At 37.5% G+C, this 21,182-nt stretch overlaps 1 protein-coding gene across 1 annotated transcript in view; it reads left to right on the top strand.

The window, feature by feature from the left end:
• Positions 1-21,182, top strand: part of LOC591829 (phospholipase D1) — a 36,354-nt gene that overhangs the window by 3,770 nt on the left and 11,402 nt on the right. Inside the window, exons 4-17 of the mRNA XM_030987782.1 lie at positions 345-585; positions 1,558-1,699; positions 5,108-5,236; positions 6,856-6,970; positions 10,464-10,529; positions 11,892-11,950; positions 12,517-12,612; positions 13,414-13,566; positions 15,027-15,170; positions 15,725-15,808; positions 17,989-18,070; positions 18,633-18,743; positions 19,431-19,625; positions 20,528-20,582. Coding sequence (XP_030843642.1) covers positions 345-585; positions 1,558-1,699; positions 5,108-5,236; positions 6,856-6,970; positions 10,464-10,529; positions 11,892-11,950; positions 12,517-12,612; positions 13,414-13,566; positions 15,027-15,170; positions 15,725-15,808; positions 17,989-18,070; positions 18,633-18,743; positions 19,431-19,625; positions 20,528-20,582 — 1,672 coding nt within the window. The remainder of the gene's footprint in view (positions 1-344; positions 586-1,557; positions 1,700-5,107; positions 5,237-6,855; positions 6,971-10,463; positions 10,530-11,891; positions 11,951-12,516; positions 12,613-13,413; positions 13,567-15,026; positions 15,171-15,724; positions 15,809-17,988; positions 18,071-18,632; positions 18,744-19,430; positions 19,626-20,527; positions 20,583-21,182) is intronic.

The raw sequence follows: 21,182 nt of genomic DNA, 5'->3' as shown, positions 1-21,182 counted from the left end.
TGAAGTCTAGCAAGTAAACAGGTTTCCTTGCATAATTTGAATATGAGGACAATGCTAACGTTTAAATTTCACAGATAGGTGTATACATGACATATTCATAATTCCTGCAAAGTTCTACAGAATTTGAGGTTGGCTGCAAAAGGGACATAGTACCGTTAAGTGACCACCTGTCTTCAAAGGCCACCTGTCTATAAAGACCACATTTGTTGTTTCCCTTGAAAGTGGTTTCTCATTGGAACATGTACTATAAAAGGAATCTGTCTACAAAGACCACTTTTTGTGTTTCCCTTGGGTGGTCGCTATAGACAGGTTTGACTACTTTATATCATATATCCATTGGATAGTGTGAGGACGCAGAGATCTCGGCTGCAGAGCGGGAGGTGGTGGTGGCAGAACTGCAGCAGGAGATTTCGGCGGTGCCCGGCGTCTTCGCCAATAACAATTCAGCTCAGACGACTGTTGATAGGAGGAAAGCCTTCCTGCGTATGACCTCACTGAACTCTGACCTGTCTATCGAACATGAGGTCGCGTGCAGGCAGAGAACATGGACGGATGAGGTCGATTCTCCAGTGAGGAGCGGTAAAGGTGAGGAATATGTTGATTTGTCACCTGGGTTTGAGGGGGAATGAGTACAGGGAAAACAAATATTTAAACAATTATTGGGGCTACTTTTCAAGCTTGTTTGCATGAAAATAACACTATAACTTGTTTTCCATTGAACTCTATGCACATGTTTGGGGGCTCTTTTATGACTTTCGGGGGCAAATTTACCCGAGCCCCCATGTATTTTTTTCCCTGAATGAGTAGTGCCCATTAGACCGACTGTCCATGAGACCGACTGTCCATGAGACCGACAGCCCTTCAGACAGACAGCCAATAAGACCAAAAGCCAATGAGACCAAAAGCCCAAAAGACTGACAGCCCTAAAGATGCACAACTCATGAGACAAGCAGGCAATGGAAAAGACAGCCCAATAAGACCAAAAGCCCAAAAGACTGACAGCCCTAAAGACGGACAGCCCATAAGACTTTGGCAACTGGATAACTAATGTTGAAGCGCCATAAGCTTCTCACCATGACAAATATGAGCTTCATATGAGGAGCCTTTGGTATTCATTGTTACCTTCTGCAATGTTTCAGTAACAGAAAACACTCACCAGCTCGAGTTTGCCAAATAACCCACTATTTTATCTATCCCGATCGCAAATCAACCAGTTAATTTGCGTCCTCATCAGTCCGCAGTTGCAATTAGCGGGATATTCAGTCTAGAAAATATCCCAAGAAATGTTGGCCTTGTTCCCAAAGCTACTTTGCTAGTTTGTGATGAGCGTATCGGTCTGGTGAAGATGCAATTTCTAGCTTCGAGATAATATCCAGAGTCTGAAAATAGCGGGTGTTTTGCAAACTCGAGCTGATGAAGACAGGCCTACAGAGATAGATGATGGGGAGAAGAGGAGAATGTGAAAACAGTCAGGTAGTTGGTATTGTTGTTATATCATTATTACCTTCTGCAATGTTTCAGTAACAGAAAACACTTCCCCCATTACTTCTATTTTAGGTGTTCCTTACATGACGCTACATGCCAAGCCTGTACCATACCAAGGCAAGGGCAGGCGTATATTTATCGAGAAAACTCCAATCCATATCAAGATAGTCGATTGCGGTAGAGTGCATTCCACTCTGCACCTCAACCCAAACCTGTAAGTAAAGCTATAATGTTTGAAATGTTATATTCTCTTGTATGTGAGCTTTGTCTCATAAATATTTTAAAGCCCCACTGCACTACTTATAGCTACTTGCGCCCTCTATATAGCAAGCAATGCCTAACCAGGCCTGATAAAAACCCAATTTAAATCGGTTTCCCGATTTTTCCCGATTTTTCCCCGATTTTTTTTTCTTCTTCCCTGTTTTATTCTGATTTTACTGATTTCCCCGTTATTTTCTCTTATCTTCCCTATTTTTTTCCCAATTTTCTTACTCGAAAGGGGGAAATGTTGTTAGATGCCATTTTTCCCCTGCGAATCCTCTTCTCTTTTTTTTACTCAAGGAGGGCATGGTTGAGGGGAAAACAAAAAACCTTTTTTTCCCTTTTTTTCTTCACTATCACCCCTGCTAATCAGTGCCTGTTGGTCCCCCATGATCCTTTTTTTCTTATGTTAATTGAGAGCTGAGTTGATGAGATAACCACCTGTGCAGTGAACATGCTGGGTGATCTAATCCCTCTTGGCCAAGCTAGTGCAGACAGGCTTTAAGGCTAGTTGTTTCGAGAGATACTGGCTTAACTTGGTGAATACTAATAATATTGACATTTTAAAAATTATTGTTATTAATAAGTATTTGGCGTCACCTGTGCCTAGGAGGTGAAAAGCAAACTGAATCACTGTATAAACCCTCGGGTCTTTCCTCTCGGTATAACTGATAGAAAGTGTGCAGGTGGACCACTATACTGGGGTTTCCCCTACTCTTATACAAATAGTGCAGTGGGTTCTTAACGTGCAAAGGTAATGACTCTCCTCTACATAGGGCCTCCATTTAACCTCCTATTTGAGGGACAGAGTGTTTTCCACTGTAATTGGGTTGGATTCGTAGCCATGATCTTTGGTTGAACAGGCGGACACTTTGCCAACTGTGCCAACTGGCCTTCCCAATATCTATTATACCAAGGTTAAATCTTTATATTCAAAATAATAAGAATTGAATTGAAGAATTGACTATCACAAAATGTATCAAATAAGTTTGGATCAGGTAAATTGAGTTGAATAGAATTTATTTTATTAAGGTAAAACTCACATCAGCCTAAAAAGACTACCGTACTTACAAACATAAAACAGACCATATAGACACCAAATTGAATATAAATACATAGGAAAAACTGCTTTTCTCTAAAACACACACACACGCACACACAAAATTGTTTTTTAAAAGCCGATCGTAGATTTCAAGATTTTTGGGTCGGGCGCAAAGGGCAATACAACATCTTTTTTATTAGTCCTTAATATGAAAGTGTACTACAAGAGCTGAAAATTCACTTTTAATATTATAATTAGTAAACCATGAAAATCATTTCTTTAATTTCTCTTGATAAATAGTCCCAATCATCAGTGGCCTTCAAAGTATTTTTTTTCCTGCTGTGGTGAAGTGCAAAAAAAAATGTGTAATGATCAACCATAACAATCGAGTTTGTAATATTAATGATCTGATGTGTTGATTTAATATCTTGTATTTCCTGTCAAATTGTAATGGAGAAGTTTTCAAGGAAATACAAATTATGAAAGCAGTCATGATATCACTTACTTCCTGCTATTGTGACTCTTCCTATTATACTGTACAAGTATGTGACCATTTTCAGTGGGATTGGTTTCAATCACAGTTTCTGTTCAACTGAAACAAAGGCAAACTTCCTGATTGTGAATTCTACAATGAAACAAAAACATCCTTTTTTTTATTTTCTCTTTGATTGTGAATAAAATCTTAACCAAACGTAGAGTGCAAAGAGTGCAAATTCTCAGTAATATTAAGTTATTGTGTGATAAATACTACTACTGATATTCTGGTTTTATATAGCGCTTAAAGATAAAGTTGAGTTCTGGGCCTGTATTATAAAGAGGTGCGATTGATTCAAATCAATTGCAACTTGAAATTGATCGATAGATATCCAGGTCCTAATGCTCAATTACCGCAGAAGTAGGTCTTTTTTTCTGCTGTGGTGAAGCATAAAAAGAAATGTGTAGTGACCAACAGGTATTAATCAATTTTTGTAATATTAATGATTTTATGTTTTTATTTAATATCTTGGTATTTCCTGTCAAATTGTAATAGTTTGGTTTTCAAGGAAATACAAATCATGAAAGTAATCATAATGTCTGTTAGTTTCCGGCTAATACTGTACATGTGTCCATATAATAGTGGGATCGGTTTCAATCACAGTTCCTTTCCAGTTGAAAGGAAGGGAAACTCCCTAAATGAGAATTCTGTAATGCAACAAGAATGACCTAATTTTCTCTTTGATTGTGAATACAAACTTAACCAAATGTAGTGTGCAAAGAGTGAAAATTCTCAGTAATATTAAGTTATTGTATGATAAATGCTACTACTGATATTCTGGGTTTATATAGTGCTTAAAGGTAATACAAAGTTTTGGTATTGGGTCATGAATTTGGTTCAAATGAATATATTGGAAGCATATGCGACCCTACAATATTCATTGATCGTTGTCGCGGTTGAAATCGAGTCTAAAGTTATGAAATTATAAATAATAAACTCTTTATGTTGTATAGCTTCCTCTCAAGGTCAAGATATTAATTAAGCTATAAAACAATGTTTCTTGACGATAATCAACCGATTAGCTTTTCCCATTTGGAAATTATATATCACAACTACATAATTTTTGTGAAATTTTCATGGTCGCAGCTCCCATTAGACGACCGTAGGCGCTATTTGAAATTTATCCAAATTTACCGTGAGCACCGGTAAATTTTTATATTCAATTTTTCTCGAAAGCAGTAGTGTTTTCGAGGCTAAATTTTCTCGTGCTTATAATACATCCACAGGGGCATCCAAATATATCAAAATTGTAAAGAATCACTATCCACCCAACTTTCAAAATTTCCCAAAACTTGTATTACCTTTAAAGATAAAGTTGAGTTCTGGGCTCTCTTTTTTAAAAGAGTTACGATTGATTCAAATCAATTGCAACTTGAAATTGATTGATAAATATCCAGGTCCTAATGCTCAGTTGCCTTTAGAAGTAGTTTTTTTTTTTTCTGCTGTGGTGAAGTTTAAAAAAAGGTGTAATGACCAACAAATAATAATTGATTTTGTAATATTAAAGATTTTATGTTTTTATTTTTCAAATTGTAATGGAGTGGTTTTCAAGGAAATACAAATTATGAAAGCAATCATTATGTCTCTTAGTTTCCTGCTATTACTGTACATGTGATCATATAATAGTGGGATCGGTTTCAATCACAGATTTTTTCCAATTGAAAGGGAAGGGAAACTCCCTAAATGAGAATTCTATAACAAGGCGATGTGTTTATTATGAGCGACTTTGTGTAGATCACCGCAACAGACAGTGATAAAGTCTTACCATTGCTATTTATGCACAGGTACTACATAGAGATCGAGCATGGCCCGTGCACCTGGGCGGTGCGTCGACGGTATAACCACTTTCTTCGGCTTCACGAGGAGCTTATCTTGTACAAGGCCAGGCTTCATATACCCGTGGGTAGAGAGAGGTATGTTTAATTAAGTTTTGGGGGGTGTTTCACAAAGATCCTAAGTTGAACTTAACTCTAAGTTGGACTTAAAAATTATGGTGAGCCATATGTAGCCTTAAAAAAATACATTTTCAAAAGCGAGAAATCAAATATTCTAGACATTTTATAAATTCCACATCAAGAACATGAAATCTCCTTGATAATAGAAAATATGAATGATCTGAATCAACATCTTATGTCTTTTCGAAGAACTTTTACAAAATATTTTCATAGATGCTAATGGCTTTCCATAATTGTGAAGTCCAACTTAGAGATAAGTTCAACTTAGGATCTTTGTGAAACACCCCCCTGGTTTGTACAGTATCAACGACAGCAACAAAAAAGAAAGATAATATAATATGTCCATATATATATATATACATGTATATATAGATGTCCTGTTAATGAAACATGTAGGGTTATATATACATACAAGCATATCTTTCATTATAAAAAAAGAGAGTGATACAAATAGACCATAATTGGACAGATATCTATCATAATATAGCATAGATGGCCCAGGACAATAGATTTGCCAAAGCAGGGCATAACATATAAACAAATATGATGCATAGTTCAATGAGATAATATATACATGTATAAGGTAATTAACATTTCAGATATATATTGAATAAATGAAATAAAATAATTATTAATGCTGTAACATCATGGATATCTCCAATTCCGTTAAACCGCCAGTCAAAACCGGATGGTTTTCGATTAAACGATTTAAAAAAAAAAGTAAAATTTTTTTTTTTAAAAATTGACTGACTCTGTCGGCAGCAAGCCAGGTCCGTGTGAAAAAGCGGGAAGGACTTTTATTTAACTGCGAGGTGCATTTGAAGGCGCCGATTTGTGCTTGTGAACTTGTCACAAATAATAGTAACAATATCGTTTTTAGAAGAATGTGTAAGATTATTAATGTAAATTAAAAATAGTAGAGGACCTACATGTAGGATAGAACCTTGTGGTACGCCATGTGTAAAAGATGGATGAATTATTATTATAAACTACATATTGAGATCTATTACAAAGGTTACTTTCAAACCAAGATGACAGACAAATTGGAGTGTTGTTCTAGTTTCGGAGTGGTGAGTCAACACACAGATTACTGAGCTGGAGGGGCATAAATCGAAACTTAAAAAAACCCCCCCAAAAAACAACAAAAACAATGGGAAAACGAAACCGTCGAATTGAAAACGGAATCCGCCATGGGCGGTCGGATACCGGACGGTTAAAGGTTTGACTGCAGCACTAATAATTATTTAAAAAAAACTTGTCTATGAGTAGAGGCATTTGTTTTATTGCTGTTGAAATTCAAAAAGTCATCAATTAAACAACAGCAACAAATTGGTTGATAGTTGTGGCATCTATACAGAGATGCCAACATTTTTCTGAAATTTCACTGGCCCGGAGCCAACAGATAAGTGGTTGTGTTGAGTTTTCGTGAAAATCTGATTTTGTTTTTCTTCTCCAAAATCTGATTTTTAGGATATTCAGTCTGCTTTTTTATGTCAAGAGGTTGGCATTTCTGACTTATAGAACTTAAACTGTCATAAAATGAATTAATATCATATTTTTTCCCCTTAAATTTACAGCCATAGGGAGAGGCATAGAACGTTCAGAGAACTGCCAGATGATGTCAATGACCTACCTCATTTCCCAAGGACGTTAGATGCCCTCGTCCGGGCACATCAGCTCTCCAAAAGAATGGTAACCATAGTCATCTTAAAGCCCCACTGTACTACTTGTAGCTACTTGCTCCCTCTATATAGAAAACAATGCCAAATCGGTGACCACTGGTTCTCATGATCCTCTTTTTCTTATGTTAGTTGAGAGCTGAGTTGATGAGATAGCCACCTGTCAGTGACCTCGCTGTGTGGTCTAAACCCTCCTGGCCAAACTAGTATACATGTAGACAGCCTTTAGATTAAAGAGAAGGTTGAGTTCTGGGCCGGGAGAGGTGAAAAATAATTTTTGAGCATTTTCATTATTATTATGCAAGTGTGGAAGAACTTCAGAGAAAAAATGTTCCCTGAAAAGCATGGCTCTTAATATTCTAAATATGGCATGTAACCGATCATCAAAATAGGGACAGATTTTTATGCCACGTGTTCGTGTATCAATGCTACTTGATCAATTATTTCTGATCGATTCCCCACCGTTTCTTTCACAATGAATCGCATGACCAGAACTCAACTTATATTGAGAGTTAGATCAGAGCTCTTTCAGGCCTGATGATTATCCAATTTAACATGGTTTCCTGATTTTTATTTTTTTTCCACCATTTTTTTTCTTCTTTTATCCCTATTTTTTTTATATTTCCGTTATTTTCCCTATTTTCTCCAAATTTTCTTACTTAAAAGGGGGAAATGTGTTCGATGCCATTCCCCCCCCCCCAATTCTCTTCTTTCTTTTTTTCTCAAGGGGAGCATGGTTGAGGGGGAATTTTCTTTTAAAATATTTTTTTAATGCTCACTATTACCTCTGTCTTTATAATGAGATTCCCCCTTTTTTTTTTAGATATAGTGTACAGTAATGTTGTGCCATTTGATTGGGAGCAGAATTAATTGCCATGCATGTCACAAAATTTGGAAGATCAAGCCAAAGAACTTTCAAACGATGACATATCCCACTCTGTGAATTTTAAATTAACTTCTATCAAAGAGATAGAGGTTTTATTTTTCTGTTTTTGGAAAGAAGACAACATCTAGTACTTTCTGAAGTGTGCATTTTGTACGCATACATGTAGACCTACTTTGATAATGATGGCATACCTTGAATGAAAAGCTTAGCTTCATCCAGTATTTTGCTCAAAGGATTTCAAAATTCTGTACACTTGTGTACCTACTCAGGCACACACTGGCCCTATTAAGCTTAACCTAATAAAAAGCTTAAAGGCATTGTTTAATGATGTTAAATCTGAGATGCATGGCCCTGTGTGTTATCAGTGTCTGTGATAGGGTGTAATATTGAAGCCCTACAAAAATTGTGCTTCAAAATGATTGTCAAGTGCCTCAAAAAGTAAAAATATTTTAGTGACCGGTTTTACCAAACTCATTTTCCCTGATAGACTGTAGTGTTATAAAAACCGTTAAAAAAACAAATCTTTAAATTTTGATTTCCAATCATAAATATCTTGATAATCAGACAGGTGATTGGCTTGTAAAAGTTGTGGGATTCCTAACTGACCTAAAGGTTTATAATTATCATTGCAGCATGAGCTAAATCCAGGATTTTGTTTCAGAATCTGAGACAAAGTTACTCAATCCGTTTAAAGTTGACTTCCTCTTATGTACATCATGATAGGAAAGATGCTTTGTACCCGGCCCCCCCACTCCCAGAATGGACGGACCCCATGCGTGTTACCAAAATGTCCGGTGAAGGGGTCCTTTTCGTGCGACAAAGTTCGGCCCGAGAATTGTAAAAAAAGGGGTGTATTACCTTTTCACCCAGAGATTTCTTTAAAAAGGGGGTGTTTTTTCTTTTTTTCTCTCATCTCTTTGGACTCCTGAGAAATTATTCCAAAATTTAGGGGGGTACATTGAGCATTTTTCATGATTTAGGGGGTCTCCAAGGCAGGAAAAGCCCACGAAAGGGGGTTCGGAAATGTTGGCAGTCCTCAGATAGGGGGTGCTTTCGAAAAGATGGAACGAGCATACGCGTACCCTAAATAACACTGAGTGGGGGGGGGGGGGGGTGGCGGGGCTTTGTAAAATACATGTGCATGTATGTCTTGGAAAATACAAAGCAAAGATCTGTTTCCAGTGATCAGGATGACTTGAAAATGTTGTTCCAGGGTCCGATTTTACAAAAAGTGTCATCAGTGACAATTAAATGACTGTTTTTATTATAAGCTACTGAAATCCTTGCTTCTGATTGGTTATCAGCAGATTAGTCACTGTTTTTTGTCATTTGTCATTGAAAAAAAGGCTTTGTTTAACGGATCCCCGCATGGGACAAGTCTGAGTATCTAAAAACATTCCTCAAAACACAATGCTTAAAGATTCAGATTGAATAGTGTTGAAATAAAGTTGGAGTGAGCTTTAAGGTGTAAAGAAATCTCTGCTATTACATTAATACTAAGCTCAGTTCTGTATGGGGTGTCAATAGTCATTAATTATTTACATGAAAATGTTGACAGAACTTATAAATGCTTGTATTGAGTAATTATGTCAACATGTTGTGCAAAGACGTTGTTTGTACTTTGATCGAAAGATAACCTCGTTTGTTTGATTGAACAAAAATTGATAATGATATTTGTACAGTCTTTTTGCCTGTTTCAGTTGCATATGTTATCCTCCTTCTTCCTCCTGTTCAATCAATCTACCTATCTCTCTCCCTCTTAATAATATATTTATCATATTTGAAGCTATTTTCTTCTCCCTCTTCTCTCTCGCTTCATCTCTCTTTTCTCCATCCATTTCTCCTTCCCCTATGCATTTCTCTGTCATGCTCTCTCTTTCTCTTCTCTTGTCTTCTCACTTAACTTGAATATATATTAAATTAACCCCTTCCTTTCTCGCTCCCCCGTATTCTGTATCTCTTCTCCTCTTTCTTGCTATACCCACTACCTGACTGCTTTCACATTCTTCTTTTCTCCCCATCATCCTCCTCCTTAGGCCTGTCTTCACCAGCTCGAGTTTGCAAAATAACCCGCTATTTTAACTATCCCGATCGCAAATCAACCAGTTGATTTGCCTCATCATCAGCCGTCAGTTGCAATTAGCGGGCTATTCGTTCGAGAAAATATCCAGAGAAATGTTAGTCTTGTTTCCAAAATATCCCGCTATTTGGGAAATAGCGGGCTACTTTGCTAGTTTGTGATGAGCGTATCGGTCTGGTGAAGACGCAATTTTGAGCTTCGAGATAATATCCAGAGTCTGAAAATAACGGGTTATTTGGCCTACTTGAGCCGATGAAGACAGGCCTACAGAGATAGATGATGGGAAGAAGAGGAGAATGTGATAACAGTCAGGTAGTGGGTTTTGCAAGAATGAGGAGAAGAGATACAGAATACAAGGGGAGGGAGAAAGGAAGGGTAAATTCATATATTCAAGTTCAGTGAGAAGACAAGAGAAGAGAAAGAGAGAGCATGACAGGGGAATGCATTAGGAAAGGAGAAATTGATGGGGAAAGGAAAGAGGAAGCAAGAGAGTTCTATGGATTAGCATAACCCTTGATTTTGTTTATTTTGCTTTAACAGCTCCAGCTGGAGAAGTATCTACAGGGCGTCGCCAATAATCCACTCTACATAAACCACCCTAAAATGGTAAGAATTTTGAACGAAATGCAATTGCAGAGCAGGGGGGTGTTTCACAAAGATCCTAAGTAGAACTTGACTCTCAGTTGGACTTAAAAATTATGGACAGCCATTGGAGTCTTAAAATGAAATACATTCAAAAGCAGAAATTCAAGTATTTTAGACTTTTTATAAATTCCACATCCAGAACATGAAATCTCCTTGATGATAGAAAATATGAATGATTTGAATAAACAATCAATGCCTTTCAAAATAACTTTTACAAAATATTTTCAAAGATGCTAATGGCTTTCCATAATTTTTAAGTCCAACTTAAAGATAAGTTCAACGTAGGATCTTTGTGAAACACCCCCCTGGAAACCATTATGTTTTTCCCGGAATTATTCAATTTTTTCTCAAGATTAGGGAAGTACATTTTTTCTTCTTAAAATACGTTTTTGTTTGTTTTGTTTTTTGTTGCTCATACCGCACGTCAACCAAATACCCTAAAATGTTGATCGCCACTTCAATAGACAACTTCAATAGAGTTTTATGAAGAGTACAAATTTATAAATATTAAACGAAAACAAATAGAAAAAGGGAAAGGTGTAAATATTCTCAAAATGAATGAAACGCTGATAATACCCAAGGCCCAAACAAAAAAACTACCTACTTGTAAATAAAGTAAAATAACAGCATGGGGAATGGACATTTCTGCATTGGAAGAGTGTCACACATGCTTGTTTGGGGCATGAAATTTTTTTGTGCCAGCATGGTTCTGTTTTTTAGTTGCTAAATGTTGGCAGCTCTGCCATTGGACCTAAATATGTTGATATACCTAGCCATTGATCAAGAGTTGGAACCATTCATAGTCCTAATTTTAAATAGCCAATCAGCAGCTACCGCTTTTAAAAATAAAGCAGATATACAGTCAAGCCTTTATCGTGCAGTGCCACTGTTTAAAGGCGGCATCGTTTAACAATGTTAAATCTTTGATGCATGGCCCTATGTGTTATCAGTGTCTGTGATAGGGTGTAATATTGAATCCCTAAAAAAATTGCGCTTCAAAATGATCATGAAGTGCCTCAAAAGGTAAAAATCTCTGAGTGACCGGTTTTACCATACCCATTTTATCCAGTAGACTGTAGTGTTATAAAAACCGTTAGGGAAAACAAAGAATTAGCATAAAATTAATTGTGTCTACAAAACAAACGTGTAGATCATAGATTTGTTTATATTAATCATAATAGTAACAAATGAATGAAAACATTCTTGTATTTTGTAATGTATACTGCTCAATTGTGTTTTCTTCAAACCCTTCATGAACGTCTGCCTTTAATTTAATTCCTATTTTCATGATGTGTGACTTGTGTCATTTTGTTGCTCATCCAGTTGGAATTCCTGGAGGTCAGTCATATCTCTTTTGTGGATGAGCTTGGTGAAAAAGGGAAGTAAGTACAAGTTCACAGTATAATAAGTTGTGTGATGTGTAGAGGGTTCAGGTTGGGGGGGGGGGGGTAAGGTCACCCTGGAATGTTACTTAGGGATTCTTCTGAATGCATGCTTAACCCTATATAAGCCCCCCCCCCCTACATTTTTCGCGATAATCTAGTTTGCACAGAAATTTTATGACTTTTTTCTTTCGAGTCTTGCACATTTTTCGAAACAAATTTTCAGGTCATGTCATTCACCAGGATTAGCCTTTAGTTTTATGACCAACAGGCCTTATGCAATGCTCTGCATTTTCCAACCCTGGCACTCCCTCGTATGGTTAAGTCATTATGTTACGTTTCCTTTACTTGAAGACTCTCTGAGAGACTAAGGGTTTTTTCTTGATGTGACTATGAGGTTGCTGTACGTGTGTGAGACTTGTACACCAATTCATGGTACATATTTCCATTATGACAAATTATGACCTTCTGCTCATGAAAACTGACAACCATCGATCTCTCTTTAATAATTGAAGTAATATTAGTAAACAGGATTATCATAATTTTTCTTATTTTCACTCTCGCAGAGAGGGCTGGGTGATGAAGAGATCAGGTGGGAGAAGGGTTCAGCTGGGCTGCTTCTCATCTCTCTCCTGCAGTGCAAATAGTCACTACAGTAAAAGGTAAGTCCTTCTCTTTTGTTTCATAAGGTCATTCATGTTTCAGGCCTTATAAAAACCTGATTTAAATTGGTTTCCTGATTATTATTTTTTTTACCCAATTTTGTCCTGATTTTTTTATTTTTTTATTTATTTTTTAAAACCTATTTTTCCCTTTTTGTCTCTTTTCTTCCCTGTTATTTCCCAATTTTTCTTACTCAAAAGGGGGGAATTTTGTTAGATGCCATTTTTTCCCCCGAATCCTCTTAATATAATCATTTAGTAGAGCACTTTCGCAAACACAACGGAAGCAAAGACGACTGAAGAATTATGGCGATGTACAGCCCTTCCGTCGTGTTTGGGGAACAAACGCTATCATGGCCGCGTACGGTCATGAAGATCAACAGGACCGAGAAAGTTCTGGTTCCCGCATGCACAGATTGTTTTTTCGCTCGCATTACCGTCGTCTTTGCGAAAGCGCCCTAGTATAATAGGGGCGAGGGCACATGCCATTGCATTTATCAAACATTGCTAAATTCATTCGTAGATCAATTGAGAAATATCCCTTTTGAATAATTTTTTTCTTCATTTGCTTATCCAAATTTGGGAGTAAAAAGGCACTTCAGAAGTTGCCATTTGTTAATGTTCGTTTGTTTTTCTTTATACTTTTCAGGCACCCAAACATCTGTTGATTTTTTCTTTTCTTTTGACTTGTCAAAATGTAAGCCATGATTTTTTTTGATAGAAAAGTGCAAAAGCTTTATTAGTATTCAAAGTATAGGGCATTCCATTTCAGAGCACATTATTTTGTTTCCTATTTACCAGGTGGCTGATTGTGAAGGATTCATTTGTAGCTTACGTTCGACCCAAAGACGGCCTGTTGAGGGCGGTGTTGCTGATGGATCAAGATCTCAAAGTTGCCGTTGGGAGAGAGAATACGGGCCTCTACCACGGTCTGAAGATCACCAATACCTTCAGGTGTGTGCATGAGCTCGGGAATGTTTCACAAGGACTAAGATTTAAAATTGGACTTAAATATGGCAGGCCGTTCTACCACTTTTTGCTCTCGTCATTATGATATTTAGATTATATTTTTATGCCTCCGATACGAAGTAGCTGGAGGCATTATGTTTTCAGGTTGTCTGTCTCGTTCTTGTGATCGAGAGAGAGAGAGAGAGAATATGGGCCTCGCCCACGGTCTGAAGATCAATACATTAAGGTGTGTGAGATCGGGAGTGTTTCACAAAGACTAAGATAGACTTAAAGTTGGACTTAAATATGGCAGACCTTTCATGCCACTGTTGGCTCTGATTTCCAGAGTAGTATCATATTTTGATGTGTGCACCACTGTGACCAACTCAACTTTGCCACAAAAAGATAACGCATTTTTTGTTGTAAACCATATACTCCTATTAAAGCTCTCCGAAGACTTGCATTAGAACGGTTCTCTTCAATTTTAAAATTTTTAATTCATATTTCATATCTTAAATCAAAATAAATGAAAAGGGAAATTTAGGACATGTACCGGTATGCAAATTTTCTTGGCGATCGGCAGTGAAACGGTCGAGATCTTAAAGGGGGGGGGGTCAACCCCCCAGTAAAAACCTGGTCTGAAATAGCCCAGTTAAAGGTACTATGTCCCATTTGCAGGCCAAAAAAATGAAAAAGTTAAATTCCAACTGCATTAGAACTTCCCTAAAAAAGGTGGGGCTTGAAAATGTCTTCAAGTGAGAAAATAATGACTATTAGTTGTCAAATCGACTTTAGGGCTATAGAGCCCAAAAGTAATAGTCTTGATTTTCAGACAATTGTACCGAATGGTCATACGTTTTATGCTGCGCAAAGATTCAATCAGTTTAATCTTGGCCATCACAAGAAGTGGGTTATTGATGTAGACAAATGCTCATGTACCCTTTACTACTCTTTTGATGTATATTATTACCAAAGAAGAAAAAAAGCCAGTCAGTACTCAATAGTGTCTGACAGTGAAGTCTAGCAAGTAAACGGGTCTCCTTGCATAATTTGAATATGAGGACACTGCTAACGTTTAAATTTCACAGATAGGACATACATGACATATTCATAATTCCTGCAAAGTTCTACAGAATTTGAGGTTGGCTGCAAAAGGGACATAGTACCTTTAAAATAGGGTTAAACAGAATACTGTATGTACTCAAGATATATTTGACATAATCTGCAAGATATTCTTCAGTACGCCTATTTATGTTAGTACATACAGTCAAACCTGTCTACAGCGACCGCCCAAGGAATACACAAAAAGTGGTCTTTGTAGACAGGTTCCTTTAGTACATGTTTCAATGAGAAACCCTTTTCAAGGGAAACAAAAATGTGCTTGTTATAGACAGGTGGTCTTTGTAGACAGGTGGTCACTAAAGCAGGTTTGACTGTACTTGAATGTGGGTTAATTTTTTATCCAGGAATTTACTTCTACGGTGCAACCACAAGTCAGTGGCCCTGGACTGGAAGGCTGATATTGCAAGAACCGCAGAATCTTGTGAATACACCTTTGACAACCCTCACGGCTCCTTCGCGCCTCCGAGGGATGACACCCTGGTTCAGGGGTGAGTACCAGCCAACGTAGAACTTATATTGATTCCTATTCTTTTTCTCCTTCTCCTTTATCCTGCTCTTCATCCTCCACCTCCTCCTCATCTTCCTCCTCCTCCTCCTCCTCCTCCTCCTTTTCCTTCTTCTCCTTCTCCTTCTTGTTCTTGTTCTTCTCCTTCTCCTTCTGTGTGTGTGAATCGCAAGTCCTCCAATCAATCTCCTATCTCTTATGTACATAATTGCGATTGATATCAATCGTAAATAAGTTGATATCAACTCTTTGTAATACAGGGCCCAGATGTACACTATAGAGGAAACCTATTACTTGGAGTTTAATTGCCATAGGTAATGACAAAGACCACTCCTCAAATGAATGCTGTTTAAATCAAATATCAAGGATCTAGGAGTTTTCTTGTGTAAAACAAATGATGCATGTCTTCATTAGTTTGTATGATCTATACGCTCTCTGTCTTAGTCGGCCTATTGGCTTTGTACAAATTTTCAAAGACATTTACAAACATTTTAATAGTTTTCATGACCAGATTACATCTCTGATTTTCGTATTAAGGTTTGCAGATGGCTCGGACTACTTTGAGTCCATCGCTGATGCACTGGAGACAGCCAAACAACAGATCTTCATCTTAGACTGGTGGTAAGTCACTTCTCGAGGAACTCAAGAATTTTTTTCAACAGATGGCTGTATGCATGTTTGAATAATATAATATAATATCCTGTGTTTATATAGTGCTCAATACATCGATCCAACGATGTGCCTAAGTGCTTTACAGATATATTATTACCCCGGTCACCGGATTCAGGCTTACCCGCACACAATATATGCACATTTTCCACTCCCTGGGGAGCATTCCAGCCAGTCGCCATTTTACAAGCGCATCTTGCCGGGTACCCATTTAACACCAGGGTGGAGAGTAGCAAGTGCAGGTAAATATCTTGCCAAAGGATATTAGTGCTGTGTTGGGATTCGAACCCTTGACCTTTACATCTCCAGTCAAGCGCCTTAAACCACTCGACCACGAGTCATATTATTATTTAAGGTGAATGAGATAAGAAACGAAATCCTGGTGATAGGATTTGAAGACCAGTTTTTGAAGAGGTGGCTGTATGTTCATAAGTTATATGATTATATATACACCCAGTACAAACTAGTATTTTTGTTGTTGTTGTTGTTGCTCAAGAGGGGGGGGGGGGGTGTTGATTTAACAAAAATTGGTGCTCACTCCCTCCGAACCCCCCACACCCCCCCCCCCCCCCCCCCGCTTTTTCGCCGCTAATATTTTCTCACGAAAAAAAGTTGGCAACCCAAGAACCCCCCCCTTAAAAAATGCTTGTACGGGCGTGATATACATGTAGGATATGAAGAAACAAAGACTGTTGGCAAGTCACTTCTCAATACTGTTACAGATTATTTTCTATTGGATGGCTCTGTTTTCATATATAAAAGGTTTGATAAATTTGTTTCTCTTTGATGTATTTGCAAATAGCAAGAGAAGAATGGAGGGCAATCACTTCTTATCGCTTTTACAAACTGGAATTGATGACTGTATATTTCTAAGTAAAACATCTGTCTAAACTCTTCTTTAATATGACAGAAAAATGAAACAAACACTGGTGGTAAGTCTCTAAAAGGATCCCAAATTCCTTTGAATCGATTGCTGTGTGTTAATGGAATGCTATTTCTCATCGCTTGTACAAACTCTCTTTAAATGGTCTGCTTTGTTAAGCAAAATATGTGTTTATATTCTATTTGATGTGAAACAGATAAACAAAAGATTGGTAGGATGCCACTTCCCATGCTCTCTTGAAATGGATTGCTGTGGGTTTGTTAAGCAAAATATGTGTTTATATTCCATTTGATGTGAAACAGATAAACAAAAGATTGGTAGAATGCCACTTCTCATGCTTTTTTGAAATGGATTGCTGTGGATTTGTAAAGCAAAAGATGTGTTTGCATTCCATTTGATGTGAAACAGATAAACAAAAGATTGGTAGAATGCCACTTCTCATGCTCTCTTGAAATGGATTGCTGTGGGTTTGTAAAGCAAAAGAGGTGTGATGTGTCTTATATAAATAAACAAATGAATGCTTGACAGATGCTTCTCTTGGCTTTTGCTGCTACTATAAATAATACATCACATTTATAACGCACCTAACGCACTTTGTTTCTATGCGCAGTATATATTATAATCCCTGTTATCGGATTCAGGCTTACCCGCACAAAATGTATGCACATTCTCCACTCCCTAGGGAGCATTCTGGCTAGTGGCCATTTTCCTAGCGCACACTTGTTCATCTTACCACATTAAATTTCGCATCATATATAAGGTTTCGCGTATGGCACTCATCAGATTTGGAATCAGCACCCTTGAATTGACAAGAATCCATCAAAAAACATTGTATACCGGTATATATAAAAAGCAAGGTTCTGGCCTTGTCCTATGGGGCCTAGCCTGGACTAATTGTCTTTCAAATGCCGTTGGAATTTAGCCTTTTCATTTTTTGACCTGCAAATGGGACATAGTAGCTGTTACAAAATGTTTTATGAATGTTTTTTTTTTCTTTAACACTTTAACTATATAACAAAATATTTAACTTAACCTTAACCTGACCTAAAACCTAATTGCAACCCTAACCATAACCCTGTATCTTTGCCAAAATAAAGTCTGGAGTAATAGTTACGCAAGCTTGTAGGTTGGATCATCACCTGAACAGCTCGCTTTCCTTGTCTCTTGGGCGGTCTTTATATACAGGTTTCTTTATATACAGGTATAATGCCCCTTACTATGAGTGTCTTTTTTCTTCTTCTGTTTTTAGTTTGAATCTTCAGATCTTCTTAAAGAGACCACCTCAACAAGACAACAGATGGAGACTGGATTGCATCCTAAAGAGAAAAGCGGTAAGTGCGGTGATGATAGTAATAGTATTTTTGTTTGGTTGGTGCGAAGGCGAAGCTCACGCACACTGCCACTAGCTATAAACCTTTCTACGGATGCTATAACGTACCAATAAATCTTTCACAGTTCAAGACTTTAACAAAAAAAAGAGTTTTAATGAGAATAAAGCGAAGGGTACCACTAAACTTACTCAAGTTTCGTGAAAACTGTTGTTGCTCAAAGTCAAAATTTTACCTCTGATTGTTTTGTCATTCATCTTGAGGCTGAGATGACGTTAAGTGCACAGCGTTCTAGTTTCTGGACGGCAGGAAAATCAAGGTGGATGCGTTCTCGATTCTGATAGTCGACATGAGCAGTGCCTTAAAATGACATCTTACGTAGCAGTCTACTATGTCAACTTGCAAATCTAAAAGTCCCTATTTCCACCCGGTCAAGTGTCAGCAAATTGTATCGTACTGCTCTTGGAAACTGCTAACAGTTTCTATTCAACTGTTAAGCAGAAACTGTCATCCTCACCTACATGAAGAATAATACCATCAATGTTTCTTCTTTTATTCTCATTAGGATGAAGGTGTGAAAGTGTTTGTGTTGCTCTACAAGGAGGTTGAAATAGCTCTCAACCTAGGGAGCCTTCACACCAAGCAAACTCTCCTTGCCCTACATCCCAATATCAAAGTGAGAACACACCCTCTTTTTTCTGATTAATATCATGCAAACATATCAAAGCAGGGCTTGATACTAGCAGGCATATGGGATACTTGGCGGCCAAAATCCAAGTCTTGAATATATGAATTATAAAAAAAAAGTTTTGAATAGGCCATGTATACAAACCATGAACCTCTTTGTTTGCGGTATACTGCAGCAATTTGTTAAAGCCCCAAATTTGCCAAAAAATTGATGGCAAAATTTCTCTTAAATTGTGTCATGATGTGAAAGAGGATTTCATTTAAGACACACTTCTGCAAAGATTTTCCCCCAAAAATGTGTTTGAAGACAAATATTGATAAAAGAATACATAATTTTTTTTTTTTTTTTTGTACCCGAAAACCAAAATTTTGTATTCTTTCATCAATATTTGACTTCAAACACATTGTTTTGAAAAGCCTTGCGGAAATACATCCTCTTTCACATTAGGATACTATTTAAGTAAAATTTTGCCTTTACATTTTTGGGGCTCCCAACACTTTAGAGGGACTTTAATGGTATATTTGTAGCACACTTTGCAATTGTGTATTTTATAACACAGATCTCAGGGCCTTTGTTACTAGCAGTTGCCATTTTTACATTTGTATAAAAACAAAACTGCCGCAGTGTACCACTTCATATCTTGTGATTTCTCGATCAACTATAATCTCTTGTCAGGTGATGCGACACCCCGACCACCTCCCGGGTGGGGCTGGGGTCATGCTCTGGGCCCACCACGAGAAGGGCGTCATCATTGACCAGCGCATTGCCTTCATTGGGGGCATCGACATCTGCTACGGACGATGGGACGACTTCAGACACAGGCTGGTCGATACGGGGGATGCTTGCTATCAACAGGAAGAGCCTGCTGGGGTAGGTAGCTTATGATTTTATCTCTAAAATAGTTTATTTTTTCTATAAAATGAAATTGGGGGCATCGACATCTGCTACGGACAATGGGACGATTTTAGACACAGGCTGGTCGATACGGGGCATGCTTGCTATGAAAAGGAGGAGCCTGTAGGTGTTTTGTAGGTGTTTTGGATGGTTTTCTGACCATGATTTTTATCTCTAAAATAGATTATTTTTTCTATAAAATGTTATCGGTATTCTGAGACTGCTGTTTATCTCAGATGTTTCATCTCACTTTCTTACTTTTAGCCTGCCTATCAACACCAACACCCATTGTATTTTGCGTGAAAAGTGAAAATAAACCTTTAAAAAAAAGGTATGGGCTATTTTGTCTCTACATGAAGCTACATGCATTGTGTTCTTTTCAAATTAATTTATTTGTTCAAATCGGTGCAGGCCACTTGAGAATGCTACATACAGTATAGCAGGTATTTAACTCTAAGCAAATGACACGTCAAATAGGAAATAGTACAAAGTTGTTGTGCAAGAGAGAAACTTTGTCTATAATAAGCCAGTACAGGGTTGTAGTCTGAGCATGAGCAGATAAAGGTCATTGCAGAACAAATTTTGAAATACACGGAGACGAAATACTGGATACGTGCTCATGAAAGTTATGTAATCATTATTCATTCATGCACATTCAGTGTACTCCATGATACACAGGTGGAAGTATTCTTTGAAAAGGGGAAACAAAGGCTATTTAGCACCTTCATCGCTGTAGGAGAAATTATTTCAAAATGTACAAAGTGGGACGTATTCATGTTTTGAAGATCTGTGGATATTCGGGGTCATTGCAGTAATGTGCTAACCGTGAACTGGTCTATTCAAAGATAATAAATCCACACCTTTTTGTTTAACACTAGGAGGATGTGCCTGATGGCAGAGCCAAGCAAGCCAGAAACCAAAATGGAGGTTTAGGTTTGTATTTCAATACTCCACTTCATTATGCATTATCCATGTTCATGTGCAAAATTGCACTGATATTATGTGAATTTGTAATTAATGCTAAATATATTTCTCATCGCGGATGTAGTATCAAAATTATATAATTATGTTTTATACTCTACACATTTGCTTACATTATATTTTATCATCTGACGAAGTGTTGCAGCGGCGCACGAAACGTTGTAATCTTTTAGATCCCTTGTTGACCATACATTGCGAGACAAATGAATATCACTAGCAATATTATTTTTGAATTTCTAATTGTTGGCAAGATCCCCCTTTCTCTCTTCCCCCTTCTTTACCTCTCTCCTCAACTCCCTCTTTCTCTTTCTCTCTCTCTCTCTCTCTCTTTTTCTTTTTCTCTCTTTCCTCTCTCTCTCTTTCTCCATCTCTCTATCTTTCCTGCTCTTTCTTCGTCTTCTCTTTCTTCACTCTACCTACTGTCTCTTATCCTCTTTCTCTTTTTCTCACTTTCCTTCCCTCTCTCCTCCTCTCTCTTTCTATCTCTCTCTCTTCTTTACATCTTTCCCTTCTCTCTTCCTCACTGACATATTTTATTTAGGTACATATTCC

The sequence above is a fragment of the Strongylocentrotus purpuratus genome, unplaced genomic scaffold (genome assembly GCF_000002235.5).
Source record: "Strongylocentrotus purpuratus isolate Spur 01 unplaced genomic scaffold, Spur_5.0 spur5_scaffold_17, whole genome shotgun sequence".
NCBI lineage: Eukaryota > Metazoa > Echinodermata > Echinoidea > Camarodonta > Strongylocentrotidae > Strongylocentrotus > Strongylocentrotus purpuratus.
The sequence above is the reverse complement of the archived record's forward strand: the minus strand, read 5'-3'. Positions and strand labels throughout refer to the sequence as shown.